The sequence below is a fragment of the Mandrillus leucophaeus genome, unplaced genomic scaffold, assembly GCF_000951045.1.
Source record: "Mandrillus leucophaeus isolate KB7577 unplaced genomic scaffold, Mleu.le_1.0 Scaffold163, whole genome shotgun sequence".
Taxonomy (NCBI): Eukaryota; Metazoa; Chordata; class Mammalia; order Primates; family Cercopithecidae; genus Mandrillus; species Mandrillus leucophaeus.
Window position 1 is genome coordinate 2,641,785 of NW_012101621.1, and position 17,296 is coordinate 2,659,080.

General features: G+C 40.5%; 1 pseudogene and 1 gene segment (V, D, J or C); one reads left to right on the plus strand and one right to left on the minus strand.

Annotated features, from left to right (window-relative positions):
* The first annotated feature begins 5,140 nt into the window (after positions 1-5,140).
* On the plus strand, positions 5,141-5,952 carry LOC105536819. The segment is given in 2 exon segments: positions 5,141-5,272; positions 5,576-5,952. Coding segments are annotated over 2 exon segments (498 nt in total).
* Positions 5,953-12,070: 6,118 nt separating this feature from the next.
* LOC105536770 lies at positions 12,071-12,707 on the minus strand (annotated as a pseudogene).
* Positions 12,708-17,296: the final 4,589 nt, after the last annotated feature.

Here is a 17,296-nt window from a genome sequence, read left to right on the forward strand (position 1 = left end):
AGGTGCGCACCACCATGCCTGGCTAATTTTTGTATTTTTAGTAGAGATGGGGTTTCACCATATTGGCCAGGCTGGTCTTGAACTCCTGACCTCATGATCCACCCACGTTGGCCTCCCAAAGTGCTGGGATTATAGGCGTGAGCCACCACGCCTGGCCGAGCTAAAGTAATTTTCTTTGTCAATACAGGAATATAAACTAGTACGCTTCTACTTAGGCAAATAATATATTCATGAAATGTTTTATGAAAATCAATTTTTGTATTTAAAATCAGATAGAACTGTACCACTGGGGCAATTATTTGAAGGACTTCCATGATGCATACTTATGTATAGTGAAAAGTTTATCCCTAATTTATCTACTTTGTCAGTCTGACTTTCCCCCTGTTGTTGTGCATAAGTCTGGTTTCATTTCTCCCAGGCTCCCTGTTGAAAGAAAACTCTTTTTACCCCTCTAGGTTCTGAGTTCGCTGCCTGGGAGGAGGCAGGAAACTGAGATGGGTTACAGCTGGTCGGTTTGAGGACAGGTTACCTTTCCAGGCAGACTTGGTAAAGAACGGTGATTTTAGCTTGGTGCTTGGTGTTCAGAGGCTGCAAAGGAAGATAGTTTAGACTTCCAGAAGGCAGATTTTTGGAGACACAGAGGGTGTGTTTACAGAAGGATTGGCTTTCTTGGCAAGAGAGGTGAACAGTCTGGGACCACCTTAGAGGAGACAAAAGAAAGACTGGGCATGGTGGCTCATGCCTGTAATCCCAGCACTCTGGGAGGCTGAGGCAGGAGAATTGCTTGAGCCCAGAAGTTTGAGACCAGCCTAGGCAACATAGTGGGACCCTGTCTGTGAAAAAAAATTTTTTAATTAGCCGAGTCTAACGGTGCGCACCTGTAGTCCTAGTTACTCAGGAGGCTGAGACAAGAGGATCACCGGAGCCTGGAAGGTCAAGGCTTCAGTGAGCCATGATGGTGCCACTGTACTCCTTCCTGGGTGACAGATTGAGACCTTGTCTCAAAAAAAAAAAAAAAAAAAAAGAGAAAAAAAAAAGACAAAGGTAAAGGCCACATTTGTGTATCCTCTTTTCCCTCTCCCTTATCTTCCAGATTTGTGTCATTTTATTTTAGGTCTGCTCCTCTTTTTTAGCTTTTGAAACTTAGGATATTTAAGATAAGGAAAGTTAAATACAATTTTAGTATATCTACCCTGGCTAATTAGATAACCAAAATATTCTAAAATTTCCCAAGTTTTAGACTGTATTGGATATTCTCCATCTGAATAGGTCAGAATTTAAATAATCAGAGCACATGAAAATAATAAAAAGTTAAAGTTCAATATAAAAAGCATCTGAAAATAAGAGCCCAGTGACATCAGAGAATAAACAGCATATTTTTACAAAGCAATTATCCTGGAAACTCTAGGAAGAGACTTTGGGAATGGGGTGAAAGAATAGCACTGAGAAGGTAAGGACAGGGAGGGTCAAGAACACCTTCAAGGGACCTCTATGGCATTATGGGATCACAGGATAAGCTGCTTTCTATGCCCCTACCCTGCCACAAATCAAGCTAGTTTGATGTGAACACATTTCTTGCAGTGTATTTAGAGAGGCGCCGAGGAGGGCAAGCCTTTATCCAGCAATTTGAAACTTTAGATTTCTACAGTGACCTTTGGGATCTGGACTACTATGCAACGGTTATGAAATCTTGAAGATGAGGAGTGAAGGCTGGTCTAGCATTGCGTTGGACACATTAGAATCAAAGGACTCCTGTTTACCCTTGTGACAAGACTCAACGCACATCTGCTTCCAAAAAGAGGTTTCACCTTCTGTCATCCTTCATTCAGAGTTAGACATCCTGGTAGAGCTAGGGCAGAGTAGAGGAAACGGATAGAATTTGAGGTGGCCCAGACATATTTTGTCGAATTCACAAGAGTACATTCTTTCCTATTACCGGAGGTTAAAAAAAGAACTTGCTTTAGAAAAAGTACTTCGCGCCCTCTTCATTGGAGAAGGGAAAGGCTATGAATCCAGCCTTTCTTTGTGTTTGCACAATCACTGAAGAATGTTCTTTATAACCCCTATGACTATTGCTGCCCAACTCTGCCCTTTATCACTGCCCTAATAAAAAGGGAGCACGAAAGGAAAATAGTGTTGTAAGTTTTGTTTTTTGTTTTGAGTCATTTTCTCAACACAAAAAGAGTTTCCCCAAATTGGAAAAGAAGGAACTTAATTCTAGCAGTTTGGTAAAGAGTTGAGGAATCAGATGGAGAAAAGAGATGGATTATATTAACACTCGGACAAAATAACAGAAAGTCTTAAAGTTCCAAAATTAGTCTGCAGCCTTGTTTTGAACATAGCTGGTGTCAGGGCTGCTTTTTCCATTTTTTTTAGACTCACATGTACAGAGCTGCACAATTGCGGAGGAGGCTGGCTGTCCTCGAGTGCAACCGTCCAGCAGATGGAGAGATGGTTTCCAGAGATTCAGTCTAGCCTACTATGAAGGGCTCCCACATCTGTTTTGGAAAGGCTTTATAATTTTTTTTAGGGGTTTGGCCCAGCGAATAAATGTTCAGAATCTGTCAGAGCACCTGTCTTCTGGGGTCCGTGGACGAGTGTGACTGCTGTATATATTCAGTCATATTTTATATCAGTTTCCATCAGCTGTTGCTTTTTTGGATTAAAAGAAAAAAAGACACTGCCAAGAGATTTGAAGGAAAATGCTATCCTCGAGGGAAACCCTACTCTGGAATATGTCCCTAATGAGATCTTTCCTCCCCAAATCCTCATTATTTTGTTTTGAGAGAGAGCTGGAAATGTTTTTAGTAGGATCCCTGGAAAGGGAACTATGGGGAATAACCTCGTTTGCATGTTATTTGGATGGCCTCTAATTTCTTAGGGGTGTTATGAAGTCCCAACTGATCCCTTTCCCTCCCCAAATACTCATCAGGATTCCACCATCATCTTCAGGTTTCTGTTCAGGCATCACTTAATCAGAGAGGTTTCTGTTGCCTCTCTCCTTTCCCTTCCCTATTTTATTTTTCTCTGAGCACTTGCCAGCATTTGACATACTGTATTTACTTGTTTGCTTCCTGCTTGTCTCCCTTCACTAGAATATGGGCTTTGCTTAGCTTTGAATCCCCAGCACTACTAGCACAGTGCCTGGCATGTAATAATTTCTCAATGTGTACTTCTGAATAAATTAATAGTCGAAACTGCCACACATGTTAAATGCTGTGGGCAGCAAAAAAAGCTGTGGTTTCAAATATGAGTCTAATGTTTAAAATTACCTGGAGTAGATCTGACATCAAATTGATCCTCGATTGACCTGCATATACCAGGCCAAGTAGCTTCGGAAATCCATTTATTCATTTTTCATATTTAATGTTGGGCAGGGCGCAGTGGCTTATGCCTGTAATCCCAACAATTTGGGAGGCCGAGGCAGGAGGATCGCTTGAGGCCAGGAGTTCAAGACCAGCCTGCACAACATAGCGAGACCTCATCTCACAATAAAATACAAAAAATTAGCTGGGGGCCTGTATTCCTAGCTACTTGAGAGGTAGAGGCAGAAGGATCTCTTGAGCCCAGAAGGTTGAGGCTGCAGTGAACCATGAATCCGCCACTGCACTCCAGCATGGGCGACTGAGAGAGACCCTCTCTCAAAAAAACAAAACAAAACAAAAATTCATGTTAATCTAAATAACACTGGGAAATTGACTATAAATGAAGATTTGAAGCCTCGAGTGTGATAAAAGCTTCAAGAGTTTCAAGAACTTCCCCTGTGAAATAATGGAGCTGGACAAAGACTGGATGATATCTAAGTTTCTTTTTAATTCTGAAGTGAGAAAACTTTAGGTGCGTGTGTGTGTGTGTGTGTGTGTGTGTGTGTGTGTGTGTGTGTGAAGTTGCACTGCTACATTTCGCCACAAGATGACAGTATATCATCTTTATTGAAACAGTACAGTTGCTATATGGAGTAAATAGAAGTAAATCTAGAGAGTTCATGAGGGACATAAATTACTTTGGTAAAGATATTATATGTGAGGCATTCATTAGTTTGGGAAAACTATGTATCAAAAAGAGTTAACTTCCTTTTGTAACATATGGGAAATAGTTTGAAATATAGGTTTCTTTCTTCCTCCCTCTTTTCCTGCCTGTTTTACACCTAGTCTTCCTCCTTCCTTTTTCATTCCTTCTTTTTCTTTCTTCCACATTCTCAGTTTATTATGTAACAAATTCCAAGTCAAACGAAACAGAGATATATAAGAAAAAGTTAACATTTTCACCATTTTCTTTTAATTTCACTCCTCTGAAGTAACTAATTTTGTTTTTTTTTTTTAGACGGGGTGTTGCTCTTGTCACCCAGGCTGGAGTACAATGGTGTGATCTCAGCTCACTGCAACCTCTGCCTCCCAGGTTCAAGTGATTCTCCTGCCTCAGCCTCCCGAGTAGCTGGGATTACAGGCATGCGCCACCATGCCCGGCTAATTTTGTATTCTTAAAAGATATGGAGTTTCACCATATTGGTCAGGCTGGTCTCAAACTCCTGACCTTAGGTGATCCACCTGCCTCAGCTTCCCAAAATGTTGGGATTACAAACGTAAGCCACCGCACCCGGCAGTGTCTAATGTTAATAGCTTTTTTCTCATTTCTTCCTGTATATTCCTACATATACATTCACATACAGACATACAAATTATGTTTCTTTTGAACTTTAAATTAACATCTGATCATCTGTTGGGGGATAAATTTAGATGGTTGAAAACTCTCTGTCTCTCCCTTATCATCACAAATACCACCACTACTACCACCAACACACACAGACACACACACATACACACGCCACCTCTAATTGCACCCTTGTTTCTATTTTTTCCCGTCTTGAGAAGAGAAACACTTATGGGGAAATCGAATACTTGGCCTTATGTTATTCCCATTTGCCTTCGCTGTTCTTTATACATTATGCTTTTCCAACTTTACCAGAACCACTTGGATTAAAACTTGTGGATTTCTCAGTAGGAAATGTTCTTGTGAAGACACTTCTGTAGTAAGAGAACCTATAGCTGCTCCTGTAGAAGGAAGCTGAAATCATCGCTTCAAGAAAGGGGCTCCTCCCCTTGTAATTATACTGGCTTTTGCATCCAGACTGAGCTTCCTTCCCTCACCCACATGAAGTGTCTACCTTCTGCAGACTCCAGCGGCTCAGGAACCGGGATCCAGTGCCAGGCTCGTGGTGTCCTGCAGCAGATGTGGGGAGCTTTCCTTCTTTACGTCTCCATGAAGATGGGAGGTAAGTCTCAATCTAATAGCAAATGCTGCTGGGAGTTTTCAAAACAATTTTCTTTCAGCTAAATGATTGCCATTTCTGACACTTGTAACAAAAGAGTATTTCTTAATAGATACTTTCTTTATGTGGTGCTAATTGTTATTGGATATCAAATAATAACTACTGCTGCTGCTACTTTGCTGCCATTTATTTCTAAGAATCTCCTCTTAATGGCAGTTCTTTTGTGACCACATGGAGACATCATTTTTAATAATAATGGGGCTTCCAGGAGCGCCGCCCTCGTAACAGTCATGTGTCTTATCTTAGTCACTACAGGACAAAACATTGACCAGCCCACTGAGATGACAGCTATGGAAGGAGCCATTGTCCAGATCAACTGCACGTACCAGACGTCTGGGTTCAATGGGCTGTCCTGGTACCAGCAACATGATGGCGAAGCACCCACACTTCTCTCTTACAATGTTCTGGATGGTTTGGAGGAGAAAGGTCGTTTTTCTTCATTCCTTAGTAACTCGAAAAGGTACAGTTACCTCCTTTTGAAGGAGCTCCAGATGAAAGACTCTGCCTCTTACCTCTGTGCTGTGAGAGACACGGTGACTATGAGGTCTCTTCAGCCGCAACAAAATTCAAAAAGCAACCACAGCAGCAAGAAGTTATATTTCCTGAGTGTATGCCTGCTGTGAGTTAAGACTGGGGACTTTGGAACCAGACTGCGTGGATTTGAGTTTGCTACTTTCTAGTTGGGTTATCTTAAGTCAGTCACTATTTTTTTTTTTTTTTTTGGTTTATTTGCTTATCTATAAAGTGAGAATAATAAGAGTATCTACCTCACAAGGCTGTTGTGAGTTATGACCATCTATCTATATCATCTATATCTATAGTTATATCTAGTGTTACTCAGAGAAGTAGTGGCACCCAGTAAGGTCTATTTAAGTTTAGTTATTTCAATTCCAGTCTTGAATTTTCACTAAGTATTATGTGGTAGGACCTCTGGGACTGCAACTCAGTATTTCTCTACCCTTGGTTTGTGGAAGGTGAAATCCTGACCACTATTTGTATCTTGTGGGTCTAAAGCTATTAGATGGAGTTTGTCGTTCGGGTGGATTGTTGCTCTGGAAGGATCCCTGTGGTGATACTCATTTTCTTTGGGGGGACTCTGAACTTTGGAAATCCAAATGCAAATGCTTCAGAGTGAGATGTTAAGTATTCTGATTAATTATGAAAGGCTCTCTTCATTATGTGCATCCTTGATAAATAAATATAATCAACATATTTCAGAGGTTTATAACTCAGGCTAGAAGTGAAGTTTAGGGGCTTTAGACGTGGGGAGCATGAACATAATCAGGGGAGTCTGTAGAAGATGGGAAAGAAGAGTGAACACAAGCAATTTGGTAGCAAATCTGGGTGAGGCAGGAGAGCCAGTAGGAGATTCTCATGAAAAGATGTAGTCAGTAGGCATTAAGTACAATAAAAATTTACAGTAAATGTGAAGATTTTCCTTTCCTGCTTTATAATTCCCTTATGTTCTCTTCAGATCTTTTAATGAAGTCTGTTAAATGCTACAACTTGCTGTCAGCTAGGTTTAGAGAGTACATCATTGTGTGTGGCTACCTCCACATGAGATAAAGCCGATCAGAGAGCGGAAGCTCAGATTGCAGGTTATTGGGACATCAAAAGTGAGGGCTGCTCCAAGTTAACATAGTTATATGGTCAGTCATATGCTATGCATTTTTTTTTTTTGGAGTCAAGGATTAAACAAAATTCTCTTTGGGTGAGGTAGGAGTGCTTTTTCATTCTAATTGATAAAATGAACATTTGAGGTGGAATTTGAATAGACATAGTCATACTGGAAAGTAACCTTGACAACATGAATCCAGGCCACTGAAATGTTCATGTTCCTTTTGTCTAACAATTCATTTTTTTGAGCTGTCATTTAAATAAATGCAGGTGAGAAATGAAGCTTTGATTTTTCCAGTTTACAAGGAAACCAAAGAAGCCATAGAAATGATATTTAAGGACTTTGGACTTGGTGAGTATGAATTGTTCATATAGTTATCAATTAGGGAAAACAATATTATGCAAATGATATTGTGAATGCTATGATCAATGGAATATTTTAAAGTTGTATTGGTTTCTATTCCTGCATAACAAATTACCACAACACCTATATATTAGCTTGTAGTTCTGTAGGTCATAAGTCCAAGCAAGTTCAGCTGAGTTCTATGCTTAGGACGTAACCATAGTAAAGTTGAGGCATTGGCTGGGTGAGTACTCAAGTTCTCACCCAGAGTTCAGAGTTCAGAGTCCTCTTCCAAGTTAATTCTTTAAGTTTTTTTCTATTATAAATATACATATATATGTATATGTGACGGTGTCTTGCTCTGTTGCCCAGGCTGGAGTGCAGCGGCGTGATCGCTGCTCATTGCAAGCTCCGCCTCCTGGGTTCCCGCCATTCTCCTGCCTCAGTCTCCTGAGTAGCTGGGACTACAGGCACCCGCCACCACACCTGGCTAATTTTTTGTATTTTTAGTAGAGACGGGGTTTCACCGTGTTAGCCAGGATGGTCTTGATCTCCTGACCTCGTGATCCGCCCGCCTAAGCCTCCCAAAGTGCTGGGATTACAGGCATAAGCCACCACGCCTGGCCTATTTTTATATATTTTTTAAAATTTAGAGACAAGGTATTTCTCTGTTGCCCAGGATAGAGGGCAGTGGCATGATCATAGGTCACTGTGGGATCAAATTCCTGGCCTCAGGGAATTCTCTCACCTCAGCCTCCCAAGTAGCTAGGGCTATAGGCACACACTACCATACCTGGCTAATTAATATATATATACATATATGTATTTTTGTAGAGACAGAGTCCTGCTATGTTGCCCAGGCTGGTTTTGAGCTCTTGAGCTCAAGCAATTCTCCAGACTCAGCCTTCTCAGTTGGGATTACAGGTGCTTTTTTTTTTTTTTTTTTTTTTTTTTCTGAGATGGAGTCTTGCTCTGTTGCTGAGGCTGGAGTCCAGTGGTATGATTTTGGCTCAGTGTAACCTCTGCCTCCTGGGTTCAAGCGATTCTTCTGCTTCAGCCTCCCAAGTAGCTGGGATTGCAGGCGCCCGCCACCATGCCTGGCTAATTTTCCTATTTTTAGTAGAGACGAAGTTTCATCTTTTTGGCCAGGCTGATCTTGAACTCCTGACCTCAAGTGATCTGCTCGCCTCAGCCTCCCAAAGTGCTGGGATTACTAGTTTGGGTCACCGTGCCCGGCTAGTTCTTATTATTATCAGAATTCTAGTCCATGTAGATGTGGGACTAAAGTTCCCATATTCTTAATGTTTGTTGGCTGGGGGCATTTCTGAGCTCCTTAAGGCAATCTGCACTCCTTCTCATGTGAGTCCCACCATCTTCAAACCAACAATAGCAGGTCAAGTTCATCTCATGCTTGGAATCTTTCTGGCTTAATCTTCCAAAGTTCATGTGTTTTTAAGGTCTCATGTCAACAGGTACATAGATATCTCCCTTTTAAAAAGTCAACTGTGGGCTGGGTGTGGTGACTCACACCTGTAATCCCAGCACTTTGGGAGGCCGAGGCAGGCGGATCACCTGAGGTCAGGAGTTCGAGATCAGCCTGGGCAATATGGTGAAACCCCGTCTCTACTAAAAATACAAAAATTAGCCAGGCGTGGCTGTGGGTGCCTGTAATCCCAACTACTCGGGAGGCTGAGGCAGGAGAATTGCTTGAACCCGGGAGGTGGAGGTTGCAGTGAGCTAAGATCGCCCCATTGCATTCCAGCCCTGGGCGACAGAACGAGACTCCATCTCAAAAAAAAAAAAGAAAAAAAAAAAAGTCAACTGTTGGTTCAGCGTAGTGGCTCACGCCTGTCATCCTAGCTCTTTGGGATGCCAAGTTGGTGGATCACTTGAGGTCAGGAGTTCAAAACCAACCTGGCCAACATGGTGAAACCCTGTCTCTACTAAAAATACAAAAAAATTAGCTGGGCATGGTGGTGGGCACCTGTAATCCCAGAGGCAGGAGAATTGCTTGAACCTGGGAGTGAGCCAAGATTGCACCACTGCGCTCCAGCCTCGGGGACAGAGGAGACTCTGTCTCAGAAAGTAAAACAAAACAAAACAAAACAAAACAAAACAAAACAAAAAGTCAACTGTGCCATAAAACCCAACACAATTACCAGAGTAATACTGCATCACATTCAAGATTCTGGGAATTAGGGCAGGGAATCTTGGGTCTATTCACTGAAATTTTACCTACCACATAGCAAATAAAGGATATTCATTAAGACTGCATAAAAATGGGGGGTGAGGGATTGCATTGGGAGTTATACCTGATGTAAATGACGAGTTGATGGGTGCTGACGAGTTGATGGGTGCAGCACACCAACATGGCACAAGTATACATATGTAACAAGCCAGCACATTATGCACATGTACCCTAGAACTTAAAGTAAAAAAAAAAAAAAAAAAAAGACTGCATAAAAATGGTGAACTGCTTATGATATAACAACGAATCAAGAAAACCAGGGTGCATAACTGATTATGCAGAATAATCACAGCTGCATGAAAACTTTTGGGCATAGAAAAAACAGGGAAAGGAATTACAATACTCTCTCTTTACTGCATTTCCCTTACTCAAAGTCTTAGTATGGGTAGATTTTCTTCTCTTTCTCTCTCCCTCTAGTCTCTTGACTAGGATTGGAGGGTGCACTTCCAAGATGGCTTGCTCACATAGCTGTTGGCAAGAGTCCCCAGATTCTTATCACATGTCTCTCTTTATAGTGTGTTGAGAGAGAGAGCAAGAGAGAGAGAGAGAGATTTTATAGTCCAGCCTCAGAAGTGTCATACCATCACTTCTACTGTTTTTTTCCCCCAGCTTCTAACATTTTTCTCCTTTTACATATAACAAAGTAGAAGAAATAATATAGGATTCAAACTGCAAAAGTAATTAATCAGTAGAATGTATACACACACAAAAAAATCCCCATAAGAAGACAAGCTTATTTACAATGAAGAAACACATGTACATTTAAGATAGTTCTGATATAAGACATTTAAAAAATAAAACATATCCTACAATGGGCACCACTGTTTACAGCAATATTAAAAGGGAGAAAACAATACTCATTTAATACCACAAGGTAGAGCGTCAGTGGAATAAATTCACAAAACTATGTTACAGCTTGTTAATCCATTTAAGAATTGCTCTAAATATGTCATATTTTTGGCCCTCAGAGGTCTATTTCTACAGATTTCAGATTTCAACTACTCTAAATTTCTAGCTACTGAGAGGTAGAGGATGATTATTGTCATAATTATAATGATTATTAGAAACACACACACACACACACAAAAACTCACCAAGGAGTTACAAAATCTATGGAGAACAGAGGCCAACTATCATCACCTCATGTCTGCTCTCACCAACAGCCTTGCATTTTTCAGAGAAATATCTAAAAAAGTAGTCAGACACCAGTGTGGTTATTATCTCCTATGCCAAACCTATTGGGACTGAAACAAGCAGTATTACCATAAAGGAGAACATTGAGGCTTACCTTCCAAGGCTTATTCTGGTCTCAGAAATTAATTAGATAAGATTATTTTCTATTGAAATGAATTTTGGCTAACATAAAAGACTAGTTCTTTACTAGCTGGTCTTAGGGTAAAGGTCATACACATGAGTCTTAACCTACTCTCTGTCATAGCTAAAGCCAGCTGAAGGTCCAAAATTAGAAGTATGCCAAAAATCCTAAGTACAATCGTTTGGAAGTCTGCCATGAAAAAGCCTTTAAGGATGTACTAACTTGAAGTATAAGTGCAAGGGCATAAGAGCTCTAACGCTGTTAAATCTTCCTCCTTTGGGAGAAAGGATCAATGTTCCCTACAAAACACTAAGTTTTGCTTAAGGGTGAAACCTACATATACTAGGGTATGGAATTAATTTAATTTTGTTCCATCAGGATCCTTTTCCCACGTTAAAAAAAACAGAATGAGGAATGAATTTTTATTTTTTTTGAGACGGAGTCTCGCTCTGTCACCCAGGCTGGAGTGCAGTGGCACGATCTCGGCTCACTCAAGCTCCGCCTCCCGGGTTCTTGCCACCGCGACCTGCTAATTTTTAAATTTTTAGTAGAGACGGGGTTTCACCGTGTTAGCCAGGATGGTCTCCATCTCCTGACCTGTGATCCGCCCGCCTCGGCCTCCCAAAGTGTTGGGATTACAGGCGTGAGCCACTGCGCCCGGCCGAGGATGAATCTTAATTGGTCTCTTCATCAGAAGTGGATCAGAAGTGGTAAATTTGGTCTCTGTATTCATGAAGTCAGACAGTTTTTTAAGTATGCAGTGGAAGCAGACAGTAGAATAAGATTCCTGTAGCCACAGACCACTACCTGGTATCAAACTAAAGCAAGGATCAACTTAAACAATTATCCAAAGTCACTTTAACTGTACTGAAGGGTAAAGTCCACCACTATATTATTTTAAAGAAAGTTGTCTAAATGTAAGAATTCCATTAACCCTGGGTGAGAAAAATCAAAACAAGTCATACTCTCTAATGAGTTATCCAATGAGAATGAAAATGCTTTTAACTATATTTGACTCACAAACACTTACTTGGTAAGTGTGAATTTCTTTCTTTTTTTTTCTTTTATCCCATTGGATTTAGACTATTGAATAATTAAGGGCAGAATGAGGGAGAACAAAGAGCTACTTCTTCAACATTTTAGTATCTAGATAGTATAGTAGAAACTGTTCCTAGGGACAATGTATATGCCATTAATCACATTGAATAAAGCGATGAATTATTCATTTTTCTTTTCTTTTTGTTTAAGAAGCTTGTTTATCTCCCTTTGGCCTTTCCAGTGTGGTTTGAAATGATTCCACGTTGGTTTAGTTGAGGAAGCAACAGTAAGAAAGTCACTATCAGGTAGATGAGAAGCAGGTTGTGGACTTGCTGTCCCATCCAAACAACTGCAGCAAGATAAATAATCATGGCCATGAAACACATTTCAGGCTTTTCTTCCCTCAGTGTGAAGATTTGTTTCCACCAGTCCATAGCTCTGTATCGAGTTTTTAGTAGACTGCTGCAAATTTCATGGAATCTTTGCTGTTGATCGCTGGTGCATTTATTGGAGCCAAAAATGTTAGGTGCTAGAATGGAAACAAGGTAGTCAGCCAAGCACCAAAACATAACAAAAGAGGAAACAGCAGACAGAACAGATGGATCTAGATAGTAGATAATTGACACACCAAAGAAACCAAGTCCATGATGGCAGGTGAAAACCAAGCTCTTTCCCATAATAAGACTTTATCCACCATCAACATCACTTTTCCCCATTCTTGCAGCTATTGTTCTAAACTTGCAGTCTCTGCAGCCAGCAAATTGATGCTGTGATTACCTCCCTCTGCCATCATCCCTGAGGTCCTGTCTCAGCAAGCACAAACCACCCTCCGACTAAACCTTCCTCCTGAGATCCACAGGGCGATTCTGGCCACTTCTGCTGTATTCTGTTGGTTACCCAGATGCACCTTTATACAGTGCAGAAGGGGATTGCACAGATCTGAACACCAGAGATGATGGAGATCATTGATGTCATCTTGTTGACTGGCTTCCATTTACCAACTCCTGTCAGCCATTGGTTGAAGGATATTAATTTTATAAATTACCAGGGATATTAATTTTCTAGTATTCAGGGTTTACTATGTACTTAGACAAAGAGAGCTCCAGTTGCCAGAAAGATCCCTTCAGGCACAGAGGTGCTGACAGTTGAAAGCTGGGCCAGTATGCTAACACATGAAAAATGTTAATGGGTTATGCAGAGGAGGGTAATCAGTCAACTCTTCCACTGCTTTGATACACTCTTACCCAACATTATATTTGCTTTGTACTGTCATTGATTCCTCAAGGTGGTGGCTGATTATAGTTTCTTTAAAAACAACAACAACAGCAACAACAACAAAACCTCAAACAGGAGAGTTAGTCAGATAAGTAGAGTCGCTGCTGCAGTTGGTCCCAAGACCATCACTGTTATCTATTGTCTCCCTCTTCTGTCACTCATTCTAGGCTCCCTCATTCAACATTCCTGCTGGTCTCAGTTTCTTGCTCTTTGGTGACTCAGACCTTCATCCCTGAAAGGCCCAAGCCCCTGGTTACCGTACCCTTTTCAGACCTTGGTTGATGCAGTTACCTCTTCACTGCTATCACCAAGCATGGAAACACCAAGACATGTTCCAATAAATCTCTGAGTTCTACCTGTACTTCTCTCTATCCCCATTATGTAGTAGCAACTCTATATCCTCATGATTATAGTCAATTACCTCTGCCACTATAGTTTTGCCAAATTTGGGGAGTTTTCAGGCATTATTTCTTTTTCAGTTCCACCGCTTTCCTCTTATTCTAAAGCTCCAGTGATATGAACTTAGATCTCTTGTTATTATCTCATAGGTCTCTGAAACTCTACTCATTTTTCCTTCAGTCTACCTTCTCCCTGTTTTTCAAACTGGGTAAATTCTATTGATCTGTTTAAAGTTTACAGATTCTGTTCTCTGGCATCTCCCCTTTGTATTGAATCTATCCAGAGAACTTTTTAATTTCAGTTATTGTATTTTTCAGTTCTCTGGACTCAACTGCTGCCTCAAATTCCTGGGCTCAAGAAATTTTCCTGCCTCAGCCTCCCGAGTAGTTGGAACTACAGGCACTCACCATCATGCCCAGCTAATTTTTAACTTTTTGTTGCCCAGGCTGGTCTCGAACTCCTGGGCTCAGGTGATCCTCCTACTTCAGCCTAACAAAGTGATGGGATTATAGGCATGAGCCACCACACCTGGCCTCACTGAAGCATTTTTGTGAGAGCTATTTTAAAGTCCTTTTCCAATAATTTGAGCATCTGATTCATCTTGGTGTTGATATCAGTTGATTGTCTTTTCTCATTCATGTTCTGATTTCCTAATTCTTGGAATGAAAAGTAATTTTTGATTGCAGCCTGGACATTATGGGTTTTTTATTAGGAAACTCTGGATCTTATTTAATCTTCTTTTTAGCAGGTAGTTCTCCTGTTGAGGTGTTGTGCAAAGTTTGGTGGATGTATATGTTCAGTTTCCAGCTGGGTGCCACTGGCACCACCCCAGCAAAAAGGGGACTGTTAAATCACATTGCCTTATTGCCTCTGAATGGAGATGATCAGCTTTCTGCTGGGCCAGCTGGAAGCAGGGAAAGGAGAGGGCCAACTAGACTTACCTCCTGCCTGGTTGGTATGGCAGGAGTGGAGGCTTAGCTTACCACTGGGCCTTGTTGACAAGGCGGTGGGAACAGGAACTCCAAGTAGCCCTGCTTTCCATTGCCTTGTTCAGTTACACGGCCACTGGATGGGTGTGGTGGTCCAGCTCCTCACTGGGCATTGCTGACACTGGGGTGGAGGAAGCTGAGTGTTGACTGTCTCACCTTACAGCACCTCATTCTACCTCATTGTTGCCAGGTAGAGATGGAGGCTCAGCTCATTGTTGGACCCCACTGACACTATCTTGCTGGGAGACTGGAGCACCACATGCTTCTGCCATCTGGAGAATGGAAGATCAGCTCCCTGTTTGGCCTGCTGACACTACCAAGCAGGAAACCAGAATGCACAGTTGGCTTCTATTGGGAAGGAAGGTGGAGTGGAAGATCAACTTCCCTGCTCACTAACTGAGACCTGGGAGTGTGGTTTGTTTGTTGGTGTTTAGCTGAAGCAGGAAGGGTACTGCTAGAAAGATTTCCTGTTGTTAGGCCACCGCATTTTTCCTTGTCCTTTGGCTAGAAGGAATGGGCTTTCCTTGGAGCTTTTGTTATTTATGCCTATTGGTGGTTCCGGGTTGGAGGTTTCTGTAACATCCTGTCCAGAACTTTTTTTATAAATGTTAGGGTGGTATATTATTTTTCCTTTTTAAAAAATTTGAATGTAGTTATTGATATGGTTGGATTTAAATCTACCATTTTGTGATTTGTCTTCTATTTTCCCCATTTGTTCTGTGTTCATTTTCTGTCCTTTAGAGTTTTTTTGTTTGTTTTTGGGTTTTATTTTAGTATTTTAATTTTATTTCATCTTCACTATAATCTTATTAGTTATACTACTTTATGTTAGCTGTTTCTCCAGAATTTAGATTATACATCTTTAATGCAGTATAATAATAATAACTTCAAATAATATTATATCATTTCCTGTATGATATAAGAAATTTTCAAACTTCTGTTTTTCTCCTCTCAGGCTTTTTCTTATTACTTTAATATATTTTACTTCTACATGTTATAAATTTCACAATATATTTTTGCTTTACATAATCAAAATATTTAAAAAGTGATTAAAAAACTAATTATAAAACACTTTGATATTTTTGCCTTACTTATAAAGATTACCTTACCCAGACAATCTGTAAAGTGTGGAGAATATAGATCTATATATATTGCTTTGAACATCTGCCCAAGCAGTAGAAGAGGCAAATTAGGAAGTGTTTAGTAAGATACTTCTAGAAGCTAAGTTAGTTCTAGGCTGTATATCAGGCATCCTGAGTACCCATTGATTGGTACCAATTTACTTAGCATTCATGGGTGAGATTTCACTTGTTCACGGACTTTGAATCCCTGGTGTGTATGGCAGTGGTTGTTACAGTGGCTATACAAACTGATATCATGCTAATTGCCAAAGGTTTGGAACTCTTCCATATTTGAAGGCTGCTGGATTTGTTGTCCACTTATTAAATGGCTAAATGAATGAGACTAATAACAGGAAATGCATTGGAATGGAAAATTTTTAATAATACCTCTGAGTATTCATTGATGGCAAGTTCGATTATGTCATGTGATGATCACTTCAAAATCCTATGTCAGATAGATAAAAATTCCAAAGCTTGCAAGCCTAAAATTTACCCTGTGCAGAATTTTGAGTTTCATGATTTTACATCCTAGGCTTCTACAATAGGATATCAGAGGAGAATGGAATCATTAGAGGAGACACAGAGTAGATGGTAAGTGTGGGATATATATTGAGAACATTTATTTTAAACAAATAAGATATGTAGTTTTTATATATAAACACATGTTACTGATTATACATTGAAGAATATTGCTCTGGATTTTAGAAGAGAGCCTAGGCTTAATAGAGCTCCTGGGTTGGTTGATTTGATTTCATGACACTAAGTTTTGCTATCCTCTTGCTGCCTCACCTTTATAATGTGATCATGATTATTGTTATTTATTTAAGGTGGGTGCTGAGGTGGGGAGAGAGGGGATAACAGGCTTATTAAGAAAAGCTTATCTCCTGAGACTGATGAATATACAGTGGTCTTCTTATGTATTCCTAAACTTCACCACAGTCCGATCTTGATGATCATTGCAAAGAAGGTCATTATATTAGTCAGAGTTCTCCAGAGAAGCAGAACCAAAGGTTTTACACACACACACACACATGCATGCATGCACACACACACACACATGCACACACACACATATATAAATTAGTCCTTTGTTATATATGGGAGGATTGGTTTCCAGGATGCCCCCACCAATAGCCAAATCTGCAGTCATCGCTGCAGAACTGGCATAAACTAAGTTGACCCTCAATATGCATGGGTTTTGCATCCTGCGAGTGCTGCATTTTCAATCTGCGTTTGGTTGAAAAAAAATCTGCGTATAAGTGGACTCACACAGTTATTCAAGAGTCAACTGTGTGTGTATACATTATATATATAATGAGAGAGAGAGAGAGAGAGACAGACAGACAGACAGAGACAGAGAGAGAGAGCTTGATTTATTAGGAGACTGTGGATTGTGGGTTTGGAAGGTTTAAAGTATGCACGGCAGGAATGCAGGCTGGAAATTCCAGCAAGAGTTACTGTTGCAGACTTGAATCCAAAGGCAGTCTGGAAATAGAATTCTTTCTTCTTCTTGGGACCTCAGTCATTTTTCTTAAGGTCTTCTACTGATGGAGGGCAATTTGCTTTACTTGAAGTCTACCGATTCAAATATTAATCACATCTGAAAAATACCTTCAAAGCAA